General features: G+C 53.6%; 1 protein-coding gene across 2 annotated transcripts in view; it reads right to left on the bottom strand.

Moving 5' to 3' along the window:
* Positions 1-2,172: 2,172 nt before the first annotated feature.
* The window catches only part of MAN1C1 (mannosidase alpha class 1C member 1), a 152,559-nt gene continuing 134,451 nt past the window's right edge, over positions 2,173-20,280 (bottom strand). For both annotated transcript variants that reach the window (XM_002685706.6, XM_059879658.1), the window contains 5 exons: positions 15,150-15,265; positions 7,552-7,771; positions 4,866-5,038; positions 3,672-3,787; positions 2,173-2,935 (listed from right to left, as the gene is read on the bottom strand). In XM_002685706.6, coding sequence (XP_002685752.1) covers positions 2,815-2,935; positions 3,672-3,787; positions 4,866-5,038; positions 7,552-7,771; positions 15,150-15,265 — 746 coding nt within the window. In that variant the 3' untranslated portion in view covers positions 2,173-2,814. The remainder of the gene's footprint in view (positions 2,936-3,671; positions 3,788-4,865; positions 5,039-7,551; positions 7,772-15,149; positions 15,266-20,280) is intronic.

Here is a 20,280-nt window from a genome sequence, read left to right on the forward strand (position 1 = left end):
TGTCAGCAGACAGATGTGTCGTTTTGGTAGCAAACCTCATTTTTTCTCCAGGGAACAGCCCGTTGCCCATTGCATGGGGTGGTCAAGATGCCTCGCCTTCCCCTTGGCTAGGGGCACGTGACCCAGGTCAGGCTGTTTGGAGGCTCGCGTCCTTGAAGGGAGACACAGTAGAATCTGGAGCTAACATTTGGACTCACCCGTACTGGCGGTGGTGCCTGGGGAGGCTGCCCCCTGATTCTTGCAACCTGGACCCCTGGCAACATCTTCTTTCCTGTCCTTCTTGAGGTCTGGCTGTTCTCTCCTGAGCCACTCCGAGGCATTCTAATAGTGTATTGTTATTATTAATTTTTCTTGCTTAAGTTAGAAAGTGTTGGTTTCTATTATTTGTAGCTAAAGAATCGGAACTGACACAAACCCAAATGCCCAGCAATCGGGGCTTAAAAGCATGATACAGCTCACGATGGAGTACTATACACCAGGTACAGCAACGAGACACAGGCACAGAAAAGATGCTTACAACATATAGTTTAGTGCAGAGCAGATTCTAATAAAACAGGATGCCATGGTATGATACAATGCTTGCAAAATACACTCTGTACCATCATAGAAAAAGGTCTGGAAAAAAATATAACAGTATTTATTCTGGTGCTGACATATTCAGTATTTCCCTGAAGCTGGGAAATACTGACAGCAAAAAGAAGGGGGCAGCAGAGGATGAGATGGTTAGATAGCATCACTGACTCAATGGACATGAATTTGAGCAAACTCCAGGAGATAGTGGAGGACAGGGGAGCCTGGCATGCTGCAGTCCGTGGGCTCTCAAAGTTACATGACTTAGTAACTGAATGACAACATTTATTCTGGAGGGTAGGAAGGGGAATGGTTTTTCTTTCAGCTTACCATAAAGATATTCCTAACTGTTCTATGATATTTGTGTAATGACTCTTCCTTTTTGCTTTAAAAAAAAATGGGCCCAAGCAGGTTACACTTTCTTGGTGCCTGTCAAGAGTGATTTGCTGGGTTTAGGCAGCAACTTATTTACCAAGTGCCAGGGCTCCTGCTACAGCCACAGCTTCCTTGTAGCTCTGACTACTGTTAAGAAGATGCTGGAAATGTCTGAGTTTCCACAACAGGAAGCAGCATCTCCCACAGCCTCAGGGCACCAGCCACATTCTGCTAAGGAGAACCTTATGAGGTGGAGGGTCCACCCTCCACTTGGTGGAAAAGAGAGGTTCAGAGAGACAGGAGACCTGCCCAGGTCCCCCCAATGGGGGTTTAAAGCCAAGTCACCTGGCCCAGGGCCTCAGCATCCCAGGGTGCTACTCAAGTTCACTAACATCCAGAATGAAGTGGCTGAGCCTGGAGACGGACTCAGAATCATCCTGTGAAGTCAGCTGGGTAGACACGCTGCCAAGGGGTGAGGGTGAGTGAGGAGACGCTCTCCCCAAGCTGCTGGGGCCTAAACTCTTTGCCCTGCAGAATGGTGGCCTCCCAAGGGTGGAGGTCAGGGGGAGAGCAGATTTGTGGGCTGCCGTCTATGGGGTCACACAGAGTCGGACACGACTGAAGCAACTGAGCAGCAGCAGCATCTTCCCTTCCAGGTCTCAGCTTGAAGGTCATCTGCTCACAGAGGCTCTCCTTGACTGCTCCTCTAAGGTAGGTCTCGGCCTGCTTGTCTCCTCTGGAGCATTTCATGGAACTTTTGCAGTCATTCTGCTCCATGGTCTGTGTCTCCCTGCTTGACTACATGCTCCCTGAGGGAGAGGCTTCTGACTGTTCCACTCACAGTTGTGTGCCCATGTCTGGCCCCCTGCAGACACTCACCAAGTAGCTGCAGAATGATGGAATAGATGAAGGCTGGACGGGGTTGGTGAGCAAACCATAGGGGCTGGTCTCCCCTCTGCCTTCATTGGCTGTGTGACCGCAGGCATGTTACTGCCCCGCTCTGGGTCTCTTCCAAGCCACTATGTTTAACTTCATGTATAAATATCCAATCCCATTGAAAAGGTTGGCCTCACCCTTGCTGAGTATCTTAGGACCAATGTAAGGGAAGGTAACAGAAGTTGGCATCTTTACTAAATTATACCTTAAATCAACTGCTGGTTGATTTTTCTTTCTGATGATAACATTGCCGTGGTTTCCCCAGGAGTCACTGATGTGCAATGAACCCAATTGTATTTCTTATTCAATAAACTCTTTTATTGTAACTTTACAGATTTTTCCATTACAGTAATGAAAACAGGACTAGTGATTCATAACTGGCCCAAATCAAAGGGGAACTCTACCTCAAATTATAAGGTGAATGACACATAATGAACATATAGTAAATGTTGGGCAAAAGGAATTCAAAATACAGAAAATGGGGTCAAGATTTTGTGTGTGTGAGTGCAAACACTTTAAGGTTGGGTTTATCAGGATGATAGCATTTTTGAAAGCACATGAGTTTGGAAACTATATTTATAATCTGTGATAAAACACAACTGTAGAGAAAAGGCAAAATCAAGCAAAACCCAATAAACCGCCTAAACGAAAGGAAGTAAATCGAATCCACGGGGCTGCAACGCAAACCTCTGGTGCTTTGGCCCTGGAACGGCGAGAGAGCAGGTGTCACAGAATTTCTCCGTGGAAAGGAATGTCTGGGCCTGGTGTGACATCTCTGCGTCTCCAAGTCCTGTCTCCTCACAGAGGAAAAGAAGTTGCTCGTCCGACACATTGGCTGGGTCTGCCGGGCAGGGGCCCATGTTCCCAATCCGTTTGAGAAAACCCCCAAATCCAGAAGAGGTGACCGGGGAGCAGCAGGGGTCCGGGTGGGCGTCAGCCCCCGCCCCGGCCAGAGCTGTCTGAGTGGTTCACGGGGAGCGGGTGGGCCTCTGTGTTGAACACCCAGTCTTCCAGGGAGAGCATGTCATCTTCAGAGAACAGAAGATAGAGATACCTGTGCACAGCGGGGAGGGAGCAAGACAGCCTGTCAGTGCCCCAGGGAAGGGGGATCTACTGGGAACAGAGCTCAGAGCCTGGGGTGGGGGCGGCCTCTGGGACAGGCCTGTGCCCAAGGGGGCAGAGAGGTCGCAGACCCTGAGTTCGTCCAGAGGGCCCAGCCCTGGGAAGGAGCTGTGGACGCCGGGGGGCACATCGAGCTTCAGGCCAGATGGAGCTGCTTCATCCTGCCTCTGCCCCCAGCCCCCACTCTGCACCTCCCCCAAAACCAGCTTCCCCTAACGGAAGGAGCAGACCGTTCCCATCCATCCTGAAGGGCTAAAGCACAAGGGACCTACTTGAGGAAACCGTGAGGAGATAGAGGCCAACTTCCACCCTGGAGAGGAGAGGACGGCGCAGCAGCTGAACTGCTGTGGGGACGGTACCAACGCCATCATGGTGATTACTCTGCCCGTTTTACACAGAACTTAAGTAACAGGCTGAAGAAGTTCACTTCTCACACAGCTAATGCTCAGGTGCGTGGAGTCTGGCCCACCTCACTCTGCGTGGAGAAACTGGCCTGGCCCAGGGCCCCCACCCCGAGTGGGATAACCTCCTGGTTCCCAAGCTCCCATCCCTTTTGGGCGCCCTCTTGGGATGGCAGAACCTGACTGATGGTGATGGTGGAGCCTGCCCCTCCTGCCTGCTTCCCTGCCTGCCTTCTGGAAAGAACACGGGCCAAGCCCCCAACTCACTTTAGAGTCTCTGCCAGGAAGAATGTCTGCTGCCTGTTGTCGTGGTTGGGAACCTTACTGTATACATCCTGGATCCCGGAGAACCCAGCTTCCGTCCGACAGTATTTCTCCAAGGCCTGAAGGAATGGAAGGCAGACATGATGTGGGGAGAGGAGAGGTCTCCCCAAGACCCACGCCTGCCCAGCTCTTTAACAGGTATGCGCCCCCTGCTTCGGCTGGCGACTCCAGCGTTGGTGGGGGCAGCAGGCCAAACTCCTCTCCAGGGTTCAGCCACCCTACATGAGCAGGCTCCCTGAGCCCTGCCTGAGCTCTTCACCTGGTGGGAACTCACAGGAAGCTTTTCTGCCTCTTGGGGAACTAGACTGGCCTGGCAGACTCCCTCACGGTGGCAGACAGAGGGCAGGGAAGGGGCGGGTGATGTTCCTGGCCTGCAATGTGGGGATTGGACATGGCTCGCCCCAGGGATTCCCTGTAGATATGTGGTCCTTGGGCCAGACTGTGTCCGCCTTCTGCACAGAAATGCAATTTTTACCCACTTAGCATCTATGGGTGGGGCCCAGGGGGACAAAACAAGTGACCTTCAATGGTCAAGAACTAGGGTTCTCAGAAAAGGAGGGGGACTCTGGCCAGTGCAGTGTGTCCGTGAGTCTGAGCAGGCCCTGACCCCTGGCAGAACATGTGCTCTGGGTGGTCTGGGCCCCCCAGGGCAGTGGGCCAGGGCAGAACAACAGAGGGAGCTCTGCATCCATCCAGGAATCTTCTGGAGTCCCCACCCCTGCCTCTGACACCTGCCCCAAAGAAGGGAAGGATTGGAGGAGCAGAAACCAGAGAGGGGGAGTCCAGGGCTGGGCTGGTTTAGGGAGAGGAGGCAGGTGAGCTGGCAGCCTGCTCCCATTTGAGAGGAGCGATCGACAGCCACCCGCCCAGGCTTCAGGGTCAGAAGGCGGTGACCCTGTGCACGCTGGGCCGCCTCTGGCTGCCGCCCTGCGTTCGCCCCTCCAAGTTGCTGACACTAGTGGGCACTCAACCCTCTTCACAAGCTTGGGGCCTGCTTCTGCCCAGCTGGGGACTCTTGGCCCTGCAACTCAACCTTGACCCTTTGCACTCTCAGCCTTAGCCAGGTGCCAGCCTGGCTGGCCCTTCCTCTGGGCTTTGGACCCTGTCTGGGAGTGGCCAGCGGCCCCCGCCACTCACCATCACCGCTTCCCAGCCCCACTCCCTGTAGATGGGGTCGTGGGTCTGCCGCCATAGGTACATGTAGCTCTCCACCACCTCCGGCCGCAGGATGTAGTAGCTCTCGCTCGTCTGCGTGGCCACAGCCTCTCTGCCCGAGTTAAACCAGAAGGCCTCGGGCCCCAGTTTGGTATCTGTGGGGAAATGACCAACCAGGGAGCCTGGGTCAGACCTCCCATCTCCTTGCTCTTCAGGACCCTGCTGCCCTAGGACAGATGGAAACCTCTGGAAGCCCTGGCCGGGACTGGTTGGTGATGGATTGGCATGGGCTGGCCTGTCTGATTTGCCCGATAAGCTGCCTGGCAGAGGTATAGCTCCCCTCCTGGCCCAAGCTGGCCAAAGCAAGACCCTAAGGCCTCGAAACGCTGGCAGTTTTAGACCCTGAGAATCCAGACGAACGTCCCAGCAGTTCAGGGAGACAAAGGTTTGGGTGGTGTGCCCCTCACTGTGTATTTGAGACCTTAGTCCTGCTAAGATGTTAACCGGAGCTCAGCCAAGAAAGGGCTTTAAGCGCATTTGGGGAACAGTGGGTTAAACCCAAGGAAAAGTCTCTTGTCTGTGACCCTTCTTTAACTTGCTGATGCAATGACGCTTCTCCATTGCCTGCCCCCCACTCCCCAGCCCACCCCACCTTCCCTGGGAACCTCTTCTGACGCTTTCCTGAACCGCCTTTCCAGAGCTGACAGTTTGGGAGACTGCTGAGGTGGAGACAGGGAAGATTTGCCCAGAAGGCACACACAGGCAGAGGGAGCCAAATAAAGAAGGCCTGCTGAGCTCTGGGTTTTGCTGTCCTTGTCCGTTTTTGGTCAGTTTGCTGGGGTTCCCACTTTCTTATAACCACCACTGCAGCTATCACGGATGAGTTTAAAGGCTGGGCTGGGTGCTTTACATCCATTTATTTCAATTCTTAAAATAAATGTTGCTTTGGTTAAGGCAGATATTATCTGCCTCTCAGGCATGTGGAAACTGAGGATCAGAGAGGCTATGTGATTTGTCCCAGGTAACACAGCAAGCTGTGGCTGCGCTGGGGTGTGACCCTGGGTCCGTCTGATGCCCTTTCCCCAGGCCATCCTTTCTCTTTCTCTTCTGGGTCCAACATCTAGGGGATGTAGGTCAGATCGTCTTTCCTTTAATGCCTGCCCATCTGGTCCAGTCAGCGGAGGGCCCAGCTCTGGTCCTAACGTGGCCCTCCCCACCTCCCCTGAGGGCTCAGGACCCCTAGACGCTCTGGGCTGCTTTTTCTCAGGGACAGATTGGAGCTTTGTAGGACATCCTACTCATTCATATGGAGGGCTTCACGGAAGGCGAGTTAGGCAGACCCTGGCCCCTTCAATCCTCTCAAGTGGCGGAGCCGCTCGTGGCCATCAGAACCCAGCCGTTTCGCCAGGCTGCTAACGGGGCGAGGGTGAGAGTGGCCGTGGCAGCCATCCGTGGCGGAGCCAGGCTGGCTGCAACAACATGCTCTGTTAAGCGGACTTTTACGGTCTGGGCTGATTGTCCCCAACAAATAGCAAGCTTTTTATCATTGCTGAGATTTCCTGTTTGTTTATGGTGCTGGCAGAGACAGCTCTTTGAAGAGAGCTGAAGACCAGTTTTAAGGACCCACTGCGAATCGCTGGCCTCCTGAATACAGCTCCAGGAGCTATGGATTCCACTGTTGCGCTCACAGACTCATCTTCAGTGGACCGTTAACAAACGCCTCCCACAATGCTGGCTGAAGGTGCAGGCTGAGTACTTCCCATGGGGCCTAGGAGACCTGTGTTATGTTCCCATTGAACAGATGAGAAAACAGAGGCCACCAGCTGGGTGAGTGGCAGAGTGGTACTCAAGCCAGCAATTTTTTTTTTTCACTGCAAATCTTGCGTGGGTCCTCTCCTCCAACCAAGGCTGGGATTACAACTCAGAGCAGTGGGCCCCTTTTGGGGTCCCGGGGTGGGGTGGCCTGGGGCTTTTTCTGAGGGGCACTGTTTAGAGAGGCAGCAGACAAGGTGGGGCTGGGCATCAGAAGACCTGGGCTCCAGCCCCACTGAGCTACTCAGGTGCAGTGTGGCTTTGGCTTAGCCACCGTTTCCCCACCTGTAAAATGAGGAGGTGGGTTCATGATCATTAACGGCGGCTTCTGAGTCTAACGTTTGGCAGTTCTGCCGTGAGGGCTGGCGGGGATGGTGCAGAAGCTCTTGAGCTTCCCGGGGGGTCTTGGATCAGAAAGTGATTATGGGGGTGGTGCCAGGAGGTGGTAAGACCCTCTAAATAGGAGGATTCCAGGGAGGAAAGACAGGGTACGTTGCAAGGTAGGGGCTCAGGGAGAAGGAATTTGCTAGGCTCAGGAAGCAAACGTTTCCAGCTCTGTGCCCCTCATGTGGGAGCCTGGCTGGGTCACCTCTGAGCCTCAGTTTCCTCATCTGTGCTGTGAGGGTCAGCAATGGGTGTCGAGTGTTGAATGATACCCAGCACAGGCAAAGTGCTTAACACAACACCGTGTTCCCTGTAACTGAGGACAGTTTGGGTGCGTGGCTAGCACACCCCTCATTCAAATTCTGCGTAACCCCCAAGGCAAGGCATCGCTAAGTCCACGTGTTCCTTCACTCACTGCCGCTCTGCTGGTCTTTCCAGTCTCTCCTGCTGCCCCTTCCCCTTGCAGGGTTACCTGAGCGGGCGTACGACTCGTGGCACGTCTTGGTGATCTGGGCTGCGAGCTCTCGGTAGTGGGCCCTCTTTTCTTCCTTGGCATCCTCAGCGCCGAGGGCGATCATGCCCCCAGAGAAACAGGCCAGGTGCCCCATCTTGTGGTCCAGGATCCCCCCTCGCCACTCGGCGATGTAGGTCAGCCCCCCGGGAGAGACATTCACCAAGTGGGTCTCTATCGCCTGGGAGCAAGGTGGGAATTGGGGCAGGGAGGGAGGGCAAGAGGGGCACAGAGAAGGGAAGGGGGGGATGGAAAGTGAACATTCTGGAGATGCAGCACACGCAAGTCCTCCATCCCAGACAAAGGGGGCCTGCTGACCTTGGCTTGGGGTGGTCCCAGGCGGGGCTGGCAAGAGTTTCTGCCACTCACCCAGCTGAGGCCTGCTGCTTGCTGGGGCGGGGTGGGGGGCTTTGACCACAAGGCAGCTTCCCCAGGGTGAATCTCTTAATCAGATTTTTAAAAATCCTTTACGTTCAAACATTTTTAGAAAAAAATCTTTAAAAATTATTATCGTTCTCCATTATATCCTGTCTCCCACATTGCAGGCGGATTCTTTACCAGCTGAGCCACAAGGGAAGCCCATATCTCTGTTAAGGAATCTTAACCTGAAGCCTGGATGGCCTGCGGGTGGGTTCGAGTGGGTCCAGAGTTCCCCTAATGTTGTATGTGACACTTTAGAGCATTTTCAAGGGAAGAGGATCAGTTATATTTGATCAGATTCTCAAAAGGGACCACAGACCATAAGAGCTACCCACTACAAGCCCTTATCAGAGGCTTCCTCACTTAATGCCCATAATAAGCCAGGCACAGCGGTCGAGTGGCTTGTCCCAGGTCTCCCACCACACCAGGATCAGGACAAGGACGCCCACATGCCCACATCTGATTCCTTCCATGACCTGACAGCTGCTCCTCTTGGTGACAAGAGGCGTTCAGAGTCCCTCCCTCCTCCCCCAAGAGGTGATGCTGTTGGGGAAAGACTCCCAGGATATTGGGTGGGGGGTGTAGGTGTCAGGCCATCACACCCCTGACTTCCTGCAATTAGTCCCTGGGAATCCAGGAGCCCTGGAGACAGAGGTGATGGTGGCAGCCACCCAAACAGCACAGGGCTGCACTCAATGGGTCCCCTCTGCTCTATTCTCTGGGGTGGGATGTGGGGGTCTCTGTACTCTGTAAGTAGCACACGTGCCTGCATCTTGGGCCTCTGTAATGCCCTCCCATGGTTTCCAGGCGCCCTCAGACAAAAGTCCAGTAGGGCCTCAGACTCCGTGATCTGCACCCTGAGGTTTAACCCAACGCCAGGGACATGGCTCCCAGGTGTAGACTCTGGGTCAAACCGCACGTCCACCAGCCCCAAGCTGTGTGACATTGGGCAGGTTCTCTGTTCTCTCTGTGCCTCAACTTCCTCATGTATAAAACCAGGGTGAGAGCACGAGTCACTTCACAGGGTTATGAGGGTCCAATGTGATGTGTCTGTGGAGCTTAGCATGTTTCTTTGTGCAGAGAGGCCTTAATAAAGAGGCCTCTGGCAACTTGCTACCTCCAGCTCTGCTGCTTCCTTGGTGAGAATACCCCCGTCGAAACCACGGCGGCCCCATCACTCTATGACCCTGTTATCTCTCTATGCAGTTCTGGCCCCACGTGCCTGCTCCTGTTTGTATATGATTTATGGGATATCTGCTTCCATCCCAGGACCCTGAGTGCCAGGTGATGGCAGAAGCCACCATCGTCAACCACCAGCCAGTGGCTGGCACTGGGGAGGTGCTCAGACAACATTTGTTCCTTGATCTGTTTTTCCTTGCCAGAAAAAGCAGAGAGGCTGGCAATTATGACTCCTCTCCAGTCTGCCCTCCAGCCTCCCCCACTCCCTCCCATCCTCCCCCTCCCTGGCCCTGGCCACACCTGTGCCCCTTCCCAGCCCCCAGGACAATTTGTGAGCGCCCTCAGTGCCAGCGCTGTGCTCCATGCAGGGGATACAGCCCAGAAGATGGGCCTGGGCCCCAGGGAGCTCACCGGTGGGCACAGAGGCTTCCCAACAAAAGCAAATACGCCTGAGAATCATGACTTGTGATCAACATTTGAATAAAACAAGTTAAGGGGATGAGACAGAAAAAAGCTTGGGGAGGGGGGTGGTCCTACGCTGCAGAGCGAGGTCAGAGATGGTTTCAACGCTGGTGACCCCCACTGAGACCTTTTTTTCCTGCCTCGGGCTTTGTTGCAACTGCTGTTTCCCCCCTAAGCTCCAGCCCCAACTTGCTACCTCCACCTCTGCCGCTTCCTTGGTGAGACCACAGCGGCCCCGTTACTCTACGACCCTGTTATCTCTCTATGCGGTGCTGGCCCCACGTGCCTGCTCCTATTTGTATATGTTTCTTTGGGACATCTGCCTCCATCCCAGGACTCTGAGTGCCGGGTGATGGCAGAAGCCACCACCATCAACCACCAGCCAGTGGCTGGCACAGGGGAGGTGCTCAGACAACATTTGTTCCTTGATCTGTTTTTCTTTTGCCCTCGGCTGTCAGGCCCAGGCTGGTGGGCTGGCACCAGGACCCTCGATGAGCAGCAGATGGGGACGCTTTGATGATGTGACTGATGTGCCAGGGCACTGCTCTCCTTGGGAGGAGCATTGGAGTGACCTGCAGGGCTGCGGGGCCCTGACCCGGCAGAGCTGGGTCCAGCGCAGCTGCTCTGCGGCACTAAGCATGTTGGAGCGGGGAGGGGTGGCAGGGCTAGTCCTGAGTGCAGATCCCTGGTTCAGTTACCCACTGTCAACAATTGGGAGAGAACCCAGACATCGAGGGAGATCCTAGGAAGCTTCGCACTGCAGCTGGAAATCGGTACCTTTAAGACTGTCTCCCATCAGTTAACTTCTCTTTGGGGTTAATGGGGCTTCCCTGGTGGCTCAGAGGGTGAAGAATCTGCCTGCAATGTGGGAGACCTGGGATCGATCCCTGGATTGTGAAAATCCCCTGGAGAAGGGAATAGTTATCCACTCCAGTATTCTGGCCTGGAGAACTTCATGGACAGAGGAGCCTGGCAGGCTACAGTCTGTGGGATCATAAAGAGTCGGACATGATGGAGAGACTAACACTTTCACTTTCAGCACGCTATGTAAGTGTGGTAAAGAGTGAAAAGATAGGCTGGTCTCTCTCTGAGGATACAACTGAGACAAGCAAGTGTAAAGGTGAAAAAGCAAACCCCAAAGCTTTCTAAAACCCTAAGCAAGACAAGAGACAGCACAGTCTGGCAAATGACCAGTAGAAAGGCTAAAATCACAGCAAGAGACAGAGCGGAGAGCTGAGTTTGAACCCCAGCTCTGCAGTTTGAGAGTTGCATGACTTTGGGCAAATTGCTTTACTTTTCTGAAGACTCTCTTTCATCTTCTGTAAAATGGGAACAATACTTCCTGGATGGTTACGAAGCCGTTCAAAGACTCTGGCTAAGCACTGGCACTGACGGTTCCTTCCTTTGCCTCCTAGAGGGCACCCTATCTGCACCCTCCTGAGGGGGCTGTCAGACCAGCCAGGATCCTCTGTGATTTGGCAGCTGCTAAGTGGAGGATCTGGAGTCAGTGAGACCTGCGTTTGAGCTCTGGCTGTGACACTTGCTGCTGGGGGCCTTGGGCCTTTCTCTTTAATTAATTTATTTTTTAATTGAAGGATAACTGCTTTACAGAATTTTGTTGTTTTCTGCCAAATATCAACATGAATCAGCCATAGGTATACATATGTGCCATCCCTCTTGAACCTCCCATCTCCCTCCCCTCTAGGTCGTTACAGAGCCCCTGTTTGAGTACCCTGAGTCATACAGCAAATTCCCATTGGCTATCTATTTTACATATGGTAATATAAAGTAATGCTCAAATTTTGAGCCAGCAAAATTGAGCTAGCAAAGTAAAATTTTGCTAAGTAAAATAAAATTTAATTTGGTAAAAAAGTAAAATTTAGAAAAAAATTGAGCTAGCAAAGTAATGCTCAAAATTCTCCAAGCCAGGCTTCAACAGTATGTGAACTGTGAAATTCCAGATGTTCAAGCTGGATTTAGAAAAGGCAGAGGAACCAGAGATCAAATTGCCAACATTCACTGGATCTTTGAAGATGCAAGAGAGTTGCAGAAAAACATCTATTTCTGCTTTATTGACTATGCCAAAGCCTTTGACTGTGTGGATCACAACAAACTGGAAAATTCTGTAAGAGATGGGCATTACCAGACCACCTGACCTGCCTCTTGGGAAATCCATATGCAGGTCAGGAAGCAACAGTTAGAACTGCACATGGAACAACAGACTGGTTCCAAATAGGAAAAGGAGGACGTCAAGGCTGTATATTGTCACCCTGCTTATTTAACTTACATGCAGAGTACATCATGAGAAACGCTGGGCTGGAAGAAGCACAAGCTGGAATCAAGATTTCTGGGAGAAATATCAATAACCTCAGATGTGCAGATGACACCACACTTATGGCAGAAGGCGAAGAACTAAAGAGCCTCTTGATGAAAGTGAAAGAGAAGAGTGAAAAAGTTGGCCTAAACATTCAGAAAACTAAGATCATGGCATCTGGTCCCATCACTTCATGGCAAATAGATGGGGAAACAGTGGAAACAGTGGCAGACTATTTTTTTGGGCTCCAAAATCACTGCAGATGGTGACTGCCACCATGAAATTAAAAGACGCTTGCTCTTTGGAAGGAAAGTTATGACCATCCTAGACAGCATATTAAAAATCAGAGACATTACTTTGTCAACAAAGGTCCATCTAGTCAAAACTATGGTTTTTCTAGTAGTTATGTATGGACGTGAGAGTTGGATTATAAAGAAGTCTGAGCGTTGAAGAATTGATGCTTTTGAACTGTGGTGTTGGAGAAGACTCTTGAGAGTCCCTTGGACTGCAAGGAGATCCAACCAGCCCATCCTAAAGGAGATCAGTCCTGAATATTCACTGGAACGACTGATGCTGAAGCTGAAACTCCAATACTTTGGCCACCGGATGCGAAGAACTGACTCATTTGAAAAGACCCTGATGTTGGGAAAGATTGAAGGCAGGAGAAGGGGACAATAGAGGATGAGATGGTTGGATGGCATCACCGACTCGATGGACATGAGTTTGAGTAGGCTCTGGGAGTTGGTGATAGACAGGGAAGCCTGGTATGCTGCAGTCCATGGGGTCGCAAAGAGTCAGACACGACTGACCGAACTGAACGTTACTCTTCCCATACATTTCACCCTCTCCTTCCTCCTCCAGACCTTGTGCCTTTCTAAGCCTGTTTCATCACCTGTAAGAAGGGCACTAAATAAGGTCAGGCACCCAGCACAGCTGCCTGGAGGAGACCACAAGGACAGAAACTCCCTGCTCTTCCTGTTGTGCCTCCTCTTGACCCCCAGGGGTGTTCCTGCCCGCCTGTCTGAACCCCCGCCCCCCATGCCCACCCTAGCAGGAAATTGGTCTGACCTACACGTTGGAGGCCCTGAGGCAGCTTTCACAGTGGTCGCCTGGGCCCCAACCCAGAGGCTGTAAAGTAACCTTGTTGGGGTGCAGCCTGGGCACCGGGATTTTGCAGCTCCCCAGGTGATTTTTAACATGCCAACAAGGTTGACAACCACCAGAATATTCTTCAAAGCCCCAAACTCGCCAGAGGCCCAGCCTTTACCTGGGGTCAGAGACATTGCAGGCTCTTCATTGGGGAGATCAAATGCCAGAGCAAAGCTGAGTTCTCTCCTGTTCAATCAAGTGTTTCTATAAAGCGCCCCGTTTGCTTAAATAATTCATGGCCATTTCTTCCCTTGAAGCCTCAGCTACAGTGTGCCCTGAGGGCTGGGAACCAGGCTGCTCGTTAACTTTTCTGTTTATTCTGCAAGGAAGGCAGAAAGGGCCTCCCCCGGCAGCACCGCTGGGCCCGACCGCTAGTCCTTGACAGACGCTGCAGGCTGCAGCTGCAGCTCAGCCCAGAAACTTGGAGTGGATGGGGCTGAGCCAGACAGAGCTGGGACTGGAGTCCCAGGACCTGCTTCATGACTGAGGTCTTGGCGCTGCGGAGCTGGGCAGGGGAAATTCATCACTGAGCCCACAGTTTTAAGGAGTCCACGGCTCTGGAGGGCTGTTCCAGTGTGTTTCCTTGAAGGACTACCATTCCTGGCCAGATTCAAGTGATCAGAGCGTAGTTAGATGTCATTCATCCATCCAGTTGCTGCTCACACCCATTCATCCACCTATATCCACCCACCCACCCATCCTTACATTCACCCATCCACCCATCCATCCACCCACTCACACACTTCTCCTCCCTGCCTTCCTCCCCACTTCCTTTTCTTCCATCCTTCCACCCACCTATCCACCCATTCAGTCATCCATCTGTATTTCCTTCCCACCCTCCCTCTGAGAGAGAAGCTGGGGAAGGCTAATTCTGTGGCCTTTGAGTTGACCAACAGGCAGGACCCAGCCACGTGAATGATATTCCAGGTAGGAAGGCAGCAGATACCAAAGCTCTGAGGTGGGAATGAGCCGGTGTGCCTGAGGGAGGCTGGGGACCAGAGCTCAGAGAGCAAGGGGGAGAGAGAGAGAGGTCAGGGTGACTGGCAGGCCCAGGTCAGGGACTGTGGGCAAAGGCGAGAAGTCTGGTTTGTTCCAAGTGCTGAGCAGCTGTGTGGGGAGGGACAAGCACTTACAACTATTCGGGCTGCGGTGGAAGAACTGACTTAGAGTGGGGAGGGGTGAGCAAGGAATCCAGTTAGCTTCGACCAAGGAGGGAGCAGAATAGATCCAACCTGCTCAATGTACTTCATGAGGAAACTGAGGCCCGGAGCCTGCCTTTTGTTTCGCTGGGCTCAAAGGTATCTTACCAGTGGGCTGCTGGGTTCCAACCCCCCTTGAGAATAGCCCAGGCTAACTGGCTGCCCATCAGTCCCACAGTCTCTGCCCCTTTGGCCCATCTGAGCCTAGCATCCTTGTTCACTCCATGCCACGTGAACAGACCAGCTGAGGGACAGTGGGGAGAGCCTGGCGGCTGGCTTTGGAGACCTGGTTTTAGCTGGAGTTCTGCCCGTTCTGTGCTGTGTGTCTTTGAGCCAGTGCCTTCTCCTCTCTGGGCCCACAGGATGGGGTGCCCCGCTGAGGGAGGCCCCTCTCAGCTTGGATGTGCTAATTACGTCCCCTCTGGTTCAGCTGGAAGATGTGAGGGTCTTGCTTTGGCAGCCTCCCTTGGGGGCCCCTGTGTTCTGGGTTCTGACACAGCAGGAGCACAGACCCTGCGTTTCTGAATCAGGCTGCCTGCTGCTTCCCCTGAGGCCCTGGACAAATGACTTCACCATCTTCAGCCTGGGTTCTGCATTTGTAAAACGAGGGGGCTGACATGACCCTGATTTCAAGGTGTTTGAGAAGAGTCACAGACAGGGTGTGCAGAGCGACAGGCTGGGGAGGGGACAGTCTCGGGGTTCCTTTGGGCCCGCTCGCTGTGGGGGGCACGGGTGGGCAGAGGTAGGTGGGGGCCAGGCTCCCAGCTCTCAGGGATCCTTGGGGAACTGGCGGCGAGTGACCAAACCGCCCATGCAGCGTCAGGCGCCTGTCTTACCTCCAAGGCTTCGTAGTACATATCTTTAGCTTCCATATCTGTCTTGGCTGACATCAGCCAGGACTTGATCAAATATTCATAAAAACTGTCCCCGAGTCCTCCAACCGAGACGTGGTCTGTGAGGGGAGAGAGGACAGGAATATTATCTCTACCGGCTGCCGGCAAGACTCACCCGGTAAGCTCGGTGGGGAGCGCGCATTAAATCCCCGGCCTCAGACACCCCAGCAGAACGGTTCAGGGGTGCTGGGAGAAAGGTGTGGCTTGCGACTGGGGGCCACCAGGGCCGCTTGAGCTCGATGGTCCCACACAAAAGTGCAGGGGCTCCTCTGGCTGCCATAAATCATGTCGTTTAGCAGGCAGAGGACGGCAGGGCTGCTGGTTATTAACTGTAAATGAGTTGCATTTCTTTAAAAAGATAATCTGGTGGCAGGGAGTTCAGGGATTTTTTATTACCCTGTGCCAAACATGGTAATTAATGTTGGGCAGGTTCATAAAAGGCCATGGGAAGGAGGAATGAGAGGCTTAATTTAGTTGGTCAGAGTGCAGAGCTATTCTGAAAAAGCCAGGTTTAAATGTAGCCAATTGGGATGAACGGAGTTCAAAGGAGCAGGGGGAGGGAAAACTGGGTTGGAGGACCCCTCCGTCCGCCCTGGGGGAGCAGGACCTCCAGGCGTGGCTGGACAAGCAGGTGCCCCATGCAGGGCAGCTCCGAGAGAGTGACAGCTTACAGAGGAGCACTTCAATAAAGAAGCAAGAGCTCACTTCACTCCCATTAACAGGCAACATCAAGGCATTCAGTAGATACAGCAAGGAGTGAACTGAGGTTCCTGGTTAAACAGGGAGACAGAGAGGAAGGAAAGGGGCTGGATGAAGCCAGGGCATGGGAAACGGGAAGAGGATTTTCATCTCCTCTGGAGAAAGAGGGGGCTGAAAGAGAGAAGGGAAGGAAGGGGATAGAGGCAAGAGAAAGAAACAGAGACTATGGCAACGGCTACCCTCTTTCGAGGGTCTACTGTGGGCTGGAAGCTTTGCTGTATTATGTGTAACAGTCTTCCTAAGAACCCTGTAGAGTAAGCACGACAAACCCCATTTCCCAGATGGGAAAACTGAGAGTGAGCCTAAATAGCTCAGCCACCAAGCCAGTAGAGCGCTCACTTTCTGCAGCTTCACACAGTCAACCAAGAGAAGGAGGCAAAGACTGAGAAACAAAGGACAGGTGTGAAGAGGGAGAGCCCAGAAATGGGAGGAAAAGACAGAACCAGGAGAGGGGGCTTATAGGAGGCCCCACGGTAAACCAGCCCTGCCAGCCCCCTCCAGCCCCTCCTTAAACAAATCCTGGTTCAGCAAGAGTTCAGGAAGGGGACAAGCACTTGGGAAAATGGGAACAGACCAGATAAAGCCTGGGGCTTAGGGAGGCATGGGAAGGGGCCAGCGTGGGCTGGACTTTGTTACCCGAAAAGACGGGACCAGCCTAGTGTCCCCCTCGGTCCCTCTCCCTGGGGAAGGACACAGCTGGACAAGCACAGAGGTGGGCAGGACTGTGCCAGGCCTGATAGATGGACGGTGTGTCCACAGCCCTGGCAGGAGACCCATGCAGAGCAGAGGTGGAGGGAGGCTAGAGGTTGGATTGGGTCAGCCTCCGCAGAAGGGGCTGTGGCTGGTGGCACACAGGAGGGGCATGGTCTGTGGCTGGTGGCTCACAGGAGGGGCGCGGTGACCTCCACGGCCATCTGCTGGGCCTGCCTCCTCTCTGCTGCCCCAAACGCTGCAGCCCGCCCCCACACACTCTGTCTCACCTGTGATGACCCCTCTGCCGGGAAGACCTTTCCCCCCTGGCATGGCTCAGGCCCTCTCCCTGCTTCGCTCCACCTAGAAAGGCTCTCCTCCGTGTCCCCACAGGGGGACCATGAGGAAGGAGGGAGATAAGGCAGCTGTGCCCTCTGGCCCGGTGCCCTCCTGAAGTAGGCGCTAGGTTGACAGCGGCCCCCCACCGTTGCTGGGTGCTGTATCGTCAGGACCTGTCTGTGGGTCTGCCTCCCCAGCTCGGCTGTGGGCTGTATGGGGAGGGACCATGGGAGATTCGCAGCTGTGCCCAATACCTCTACGGCACACAGCGGACGCCCCAGTGGGCCCTGAATGAGAGAAAGGTGAGCAGATTTGGGCCGTGCTGGGAAGGACCTTGAAAGCCACGCCAGCGAGGCTGGACTTCATCATGTGACTGCAGAGCGTGGTGAGTGACGAGGTCCAGGGCTTCACCTGGCAGGTGTGTGTGGGAGAGGGGAGCCAGGTCAGCAGGTGTCCCACAGTTGTTTGAGACCGGACCCCCCACCTTGGGGTGCGCGTAGAGTTTCACAGGGCCTCGGCTGCAGTGCACAGTTCTCATCTGGAGGTCCTGCCACTTTCTAGCCTGTGTGTGTGATGTGTGTGACGTGTGTGTGGGGGGGGCGATGTGTGTGTGTGATGTGTGATGTGTGTGTAATGTGTGTGGGTGATGTGTGTGTGTGTGGTGTCTTCCCACACCAAGGGGCACAGGGGAAAAGTACAGGAGTGGGAATTAGAAACATTAGCTCAGGACAAGTCAGACCCCTGCCCTGGGGGGCCTCCGTCTCCTGATTTGTCAAATGCAGATGGGAGCAAGAGTTTGTGTGCTTGAGTGGAGCTGGATTCTTCTGCTTCCTGACCGTGTCAACAACACTCCCATCACACTCGGCAGCAGGAGGCGGCCACCCTACATGCCTGGGAATCGCCGGCAGGAAAGTAGCGTGAAGCTGGGGAGGCGGCCAGGCTGCAGCTGGCGGGCCGCTTACGCTCCTACGCTGCCTACGGGGGAGAATCTGGGCTCGCCACGTCCCTCTCACCAAGGACGGTGTGGGATTCAGGCAGTGGACAAGGCAGCCAAGCTACTCCAGGGGCCAAGCCGGAGGGCTGGCAGCTCTTCAAGCTCTGCTGGGGCCGGTCTCATCTTGGTGCTTGGTGCCAGCAGCAGCCTGGTGGACTTATCCTGGCTACGACGTCCTAGGGGCTGGAGGGTCTCGGCCTCTCACTACCCTGACATCCAGCTTCAGGCAGGAGTGGGGACTGGGCAAGAGCATGGGTCTGGGCTGGGAGGTAGCCTCAGTTAGTTCTTCGCCTCCTGAAGCTGCAATGTCTGTGGCTGCAAGTGGGCTACACAGAGGATTCAAGGAGAGATAAGAACGTGAACTTGGCTTATGCAAGATGGGAATGGTATCACCTGCTGGAAAATCACACAGTCATCCAGAAAACAAAACCAAACGAACCCAGTGAAAACCACAGAAAACCCGAGATGACCCCCGGCACCAAAGCCAGGGGAGGAGGAAGGCAGGCGCCCAGAGGAGCAGGGCTTTCTTTATAACCTTCCCTCTGCAATCCAGTGGGCCTTGGCTTCATATTTTATTAATAGGAAACATTTTTCCATATGTGACTGAGTCTGCCCAGCCCTGTGACCCTGGGTGCAGCCTGCAAAGAAAATTATGCTTCTCAGCAGGGCGGGGGAAGGCACGGAGGCTCCCCTGTAATTTGCCAAGGTGGCCCTTCAGGTTGGGAAGCCATGCCCCTCGCCCCCTGGTAATGGGTTTTGCCGCATTGTCCTGGAGCAGCTAGGGCCGGCAGCTGCACAGTTTATCTCTTCACCCAGTCAGGCCTTGCAATTAAAGGCAGTAACAGTTATTGAACTGTCTCTTCCCGTGGCCATAATCTGTAATTCAAACCTTCATTTTCCCCTGGAACTTCTGAATTTGGTACTGTGTTTTGGTTATAAATACTTTGCGTTTCTCCAAGCAGTTTTTGCAGGAGGCTCCTTGGGAATGAGGTCATCACCAAGGAAAATTCCCGGGTCGAATTTTCTGGGCCTCCTGGACCAGCAGATCTTAGAGGCTCTGGCTTGGAAGGGCAGGCCTCTGCAGTTTCCTCACAGTATCCCTGCTGGCTGGCCAGCTGGCCCTCCAGGCCCTGCTTGTATACTTTTGGTGATGGGTGCTTATTACCCGTTAGGACAACCCATGCCATCTTTTTTTTTTTTTAAGTCTTTTTTTGAATTTATTACAATATCGCTTCTGTTTTATGTTTTGGTTTTTTGGCCTTGAGGCATGTGAGAGCTTAGCTCCCCACCAGGGATCCAACCCACACCCTCTGCATTGGAAGGCAATGTCTTAACAACTGGACGGCCAAGGAAATCACAACCCGTGTCATCCTTGGAGAATGAACTGAAATCTGTTTACTGCAGCTTTTGACCAGTGCTCCCACACCCTTCTGTAGTACACAAAGATCATATCTCTAGCTCTTCCATTTTGCGAGAGAGGAAACCAGGGCTGGAAAAGAAGTGACGTTCCCCCAGGGTGGGCAGGAATTAGACTCAGGTTTACCTTGTCCCTGAGCCTTTGCTGATGACATTACAACTGGGGTTGGAGGCAGGGAAAGGGGTAAGGGGGCAAAAAAAAAAGGTAAGGGTAAAGGGAAAGGGTCCTTGTCTGGGTAGAGGCAGTGGAGGTGGGGCTTCTGGGCGAGTCTTGGGAAGCCCTGAGAGGCAGGGCGCATGGAACCAATTTGCGCTGACTGTGACCACACGACTAGGGCCTTGGTCAAAAAAGGCAAGGCAGAGCCGGGCTTCCCGACAGCGGGGCAATGCTGGAGGCTGGGAGACTTCAACACTCCCCTGCCTGAGAGTTTCACAAACCCCATTCTGTTTCAGTAGGTGGAGCTGGGGGCTGTGAATGAGGCTCCAGAGGTGACCCACAACGGTTTGGTTGAAAAAAAAGCCTCTGAACATAAACAGCTGGAAATCCTAGCACCGATTCTTATAGGTGTAAGATATGAGTGAGGAACTCATGATTTTTATATTGCTGAATAGGCAGGATCTGCTTAAATGTTTTTTGAAGAAATTACAGTTGGAGGAAGGGAACCAGACGAAGCGGGGTGGGAGGGGATTGCATGGCTTTTCTTGGAGCCACATTTGGCGTAAACCTCTAACTGGAGCACTCTTGCAAGTTTGGGGGAGGATGAAGGAGGTTTCGGTGGGCATCAGGAGAGATGGAAGGCTGGGGATGGCTAGCACGTGGGTGATGCACAGGGCGGGCCTTGGTAATGAGCACTCCCCACGGCTCCTGGCAGGAGG

Source organism: Bos taurus, chromosome 2 (assembly GCF_002263795.3).
Source record: "Bos taurus isolate L1 Dominette 01449 registration number 42190680 breed Hereford chromosome 2, ARS-UCD2.0, whole genome shotgun sequence".
NCBI lineage: Eukaryota > Metazoa > Chordata > Mammalia > Artiodactyla > Bovidae > Bos > Bos taurus.